A 4026-nucleotide genomic window follows, 5' to 3' on the forward strand; every position below is an offset into this window, starting at 1 on the left:
TACTCGCGATATTCGCGCTATGCAGTAGTCGTGAAATATATTTTTCACCAGTGTTTAAATCAAATATTAAATTATAAATTTCATCGTTAGAATTGGATATTTATTACCAAAATTCCACGAAACTATACGGGAACGATAGATCACTCGCATGTGTTACGACGATGAAAAATGCCATGCGTAAACCGAACGTAACCAAGCCACATTCACGTAAGATGCTACTGCTGCTGCATCGTCATTGTCATTGTCGCTGTCCCAGCCCCCCATAGCACACAATGGAGTTTCACCACCCTAGTGATATGAAAAACATATTTCACAACTACTGCATATCACCGCGAATATCGCGTTTCCCACCGAGCAATACGCCACTTCACGTAAAACGAGTCGTGAAACTGCAATATGTCTCTCTAAGGTAAAGGCTTTCCTCAGCTAAGCTTATGAAGAAGATACTCCTCGTCGGCTAAGTATGAACAGGCCTTGTAAGGCATCCTTGTGCAACTATATCCACGGTAGTGTTATCTCAATGAGAAAATCACTAATATTCAAATCATGGACTCATCGTGTAGAAATATCAACGATTGATAAGAAAGCTGGCGATATAAACTACTCAATGCTTAACTACAGGGGAAATAGTGTGAGGGGGAAATATGCACATGGTCAACTACATGTGTTGATGACGATATGAAAATTCCGAAAAATTTTGCGAAACTCTTGCACATTTCTACCCGAATTTCGATCAGTAATGATAAAACTCCTCACCTCAGCTGAGGAGAGCGAACATACATTCCTCCAACACTGACACGAAAATTTCCAGATTTCAAGAGTTGTGCCCCTCATAGGAATAAGAGGAGTTTTCGATGATGTCGAATATTATGAGACCATCAGCGTACCTCCGGTCCTTCTCATGAGTTCACCAAAACTCCTCGATTTTCGCAGGAGTGTTGCCGGTTCCTAAAACACATGAAATTCCCCCTGTATATGTCGCTTTCGTGAGCATATCAAGAGAACGACCAAGTGCTATGCACTGCCCCACATAATTCGATAAAAATATAAACTCAGGAACTTCTGGGAAATCAGCAATCGCGCGCGAATAATAGATAATAGGAGTATGCGCACTAAACCTAGTGCAAACATTCACTCCCGAGTTTTCAGCTCGCGTACGCCACGATGATTTTTGAAGCGACCATTATTCTCATCGCAGCATGCGAGGACAATGATAATTATCAATATCGTTGATTTCTCATTATTCGTGATTCTCATCTGGTATTATTCATATATGCCAACTACAGTCGTAGAAGAACCCATTCCTCTCCCAACACCTACACAAGTAGAGCCGCTATATTTAGACATGGTACTCAAACAGAAACAACAACTCCCATACCACACCTCGCCCAAATTAACAAACAAACAACCAAGAGGACTCGAATCTGTATATGTTAGGTGCGCTAGCTGATAAGCGAGGGCGTAGCAATGATAACCATCATTCGTCCAGCAACAATACCTTCCTCACGATTCATCAGGCTGAAAGAATAGCATAATATCAAATCGATCACGTGATCGATTATGATACTTACGATGTGATAGTTCTCAAGTGGCTTGAAGTACGGATGCAACATTGCTTCCTTCGGCAGAATACGCGAAGCGTGGTCGTACCGTAACATTTTATCCAACAAATCGATCGATTCATTGGATACCTAAGAAGATCATATAACCATATAAGACATATATTGGAGTTTCACCCTAGTGATATGAAAAACACTAGTGAAAAACATATTCCAAGATTACTGCATATCACCGCGAATATCGCGTTTTTCACTGAGTTTTACGCCACTTCACGTGAAACGGGTGAAACTCCATTATATGTTACTCTTAATATAGGAGTATTTCAGATTATAATGTGGGAGTGCGGTGAAGTTCACCGGGTGAACGTAAAATAGATTCCTTGCAATCTCACGCACTCTCGATGTACCCCAACTATTGAGAAGCAAGTGTTCAATTTTTTTTGTCTGTCCTCCCAGAGTCAGAGCAGCCTTGCGTATTATATATAAATTTTCATAATAACAACAATGACATATTCAATTCTATATTGGAAATATCTATAAACATATGCACGATACTCCCATACACATATAACCAACCTAAAATACACCCAACAAGGCACATACAACTTTACACAATAACAAAAACCAATTACTAACTCCCACGTAACAAATATATGCATGATATACTCATACACATACTAGAAAAGCGATTTTTCGAAAAGGCTCTCCACGAGGCCTTATGCGATATACTGCAAGCACTTCCCACATCCAGGTCGTGGCACGATGTTGCTAACACAAACCCATGCCCAATACATTCATACACACCTAGTATATACAAGTCTTGGACATGTATATTCAAACCCATGTAGAATCTCTATTACTACGGCCTCCTATACACAATTTGATGAACAACTAGCAATAGTATTCATTCAGAAAAGTTCATTAATATTTCGGATATACAGTGCGTGTTAATTTGATATGCAAATGTCGGCAATATCGTATATCCTTTTCACGATACTTTTCAATAGCTTTTCATCCACATTCTGTAACTGTTTCCTAACAACAGTCAGACCCCTACTCAAACCATCACCGACAGAAACAACAAAAGTGTAATAGTAGTCCCCCCCCTCCTAAACGCGCCCCCCCCCAAAACTACCAAATGTTGATTCTCCGCTGTGATGAACTTCTGCCAGGGCTTTCGAGGGTGCCTCCCGAGTATATCGTCAAAGTTGGGATCCAAATCTGACAAAATGCACTCACCCAGAATAGAACCCCCGACCTCTCCAATGACAACCAAGATCCTTAACCACCAGACTACCTAGGTCATACTTGTCCAGATACTCAAACAGCTCGTCTGTCCCCAATACACGGGCGATCTTCACCAACTGATCGTAGTTGTCATGACCTAAACACTCCTCCTCACATCAAGAACTTCTCAACCTCAAAAATCGCCTCAAAATTCATCACCGTCCACCCGAGGTTGTTCGATACCAGCAAAGTGATGAAGAATATATACAGTTGCGGAGCATATACCACAACAACGGGCACTTTCGCGTTGTGCATGCGTGCAGAATTATTCTGGCTTAACTACGAAGCATGGGAGGATATCAGATAGATCAAACGACTCCTCTATATGCGGAGGTGTTGGGAAAAATCGGAAAACTCGAGTATACGAACAGCTCGAAGAGATATGCACGAAAAACTTCAATGATGGAGAAATGTCCTACCCGGGGATCGAACCGGGGACCTATGTCAAATTCATTGATTGAGTCCATGGACGCGGACTCGAAGAGCTACGCCCCTTCGTCACGAAGGCCTAGTGTTAGAAGAATATACGTTCGCTTTCCTCAGCTAACCTCAGCCGTTCTCTCACTAACCATACAAGATGACATACAGAAAATTTCTCAGAATTTTTACATTATCACCAACACACAGAGTTGACCATGTACATATTCTCCCACGCCACCGTCCGAGCTCCCGAGGACAGCTCATCATCATTCAAATTGCGTAAAATCAATCAGACTACTTCCCCCTCTTTCTTAAATTCGAAATATCCACATTTAAGAGCTTAGGAAAACGTTGATTATTCACAAAAGATTCCCAATTTTTTCCATTTTTTTTCAATTTTTCCCAAACTTTTCCCAAATTTTCCCTTCAATCACTCACATCAACTCCACGATCTCCTAAAACTACAAGACATTTTCCCATCCCATAGACCCACCATGAAAGAACGGTTCCCTCCTAAACGTCATCCCAGCAAGCATACATCCAAGACTCCACATATCAAGAGAGTAATCATAATTCTGTAGGTCTACCAACAGTTCAGGCCCTTTGTAATACCTATAAGCAGTGTTGAAATATATGCTCAGTTGAGTCCAGGAGTTTCCTCACTAATTATAGAAGTCTACGCATGAATCCCTTCTAACTTTACAAAAACCAATGACAATTCCCTCATAATCTTCGCACTGTCACCAACACATGTGGTTGA

At 41.2% G+C, this 4026-nt stretch overlaps 1 protein-coding gene across 1 annotated transcript in view; it reads right to left on the minus strand.

Annotated features, from left to right (window-relative positions):
- Window positions 1–1131: 1131 nt before the first annotated feature.
- The window catches only part of Pmar_PMAR004721 (protein kinase domain, putative), a gene marked incomplete at both ends in the record, with an annotated part of 4221 nt that continues 1326 nt past the window's right edge, over window positions 1132–4026 (minus strand). Inside the window, 5 exons of the mRNA XM_002785027.1 lie at window positions 1132–1257; window positions 1572–1691; window positions 2695–2780; window positions 2857–2943; window positions 3760–3878. Coding sequence (XP_002785073.1) covers window positions 1132–1257; window positions 1572–1691; window positions 2695–2780; window positions 2857–2943; window positions 3760–3878 — 538 coding nt within the window. The remainder of the gene's footprint in view (window positions 1258–1571; window positions 1692–2694; window positions 2781–2856; window positions 2944–3759; window positions 3879–4026) is intronic.

The sequence above is a fragment of the Perkinsus marinus genome, assembly GCF_000006405.1.
Source record: "Perkinsus marinus ATCC 50983 genomic scaffold scf_1104296934246, whole genome shotgun sequence".
In the NCBI taxonomy this organism is placed as follows: Eukaryota; Perkinsozoa; order Perkinsida; family Perkinsidae; genus Perkinsus; species Perkinsus marinus.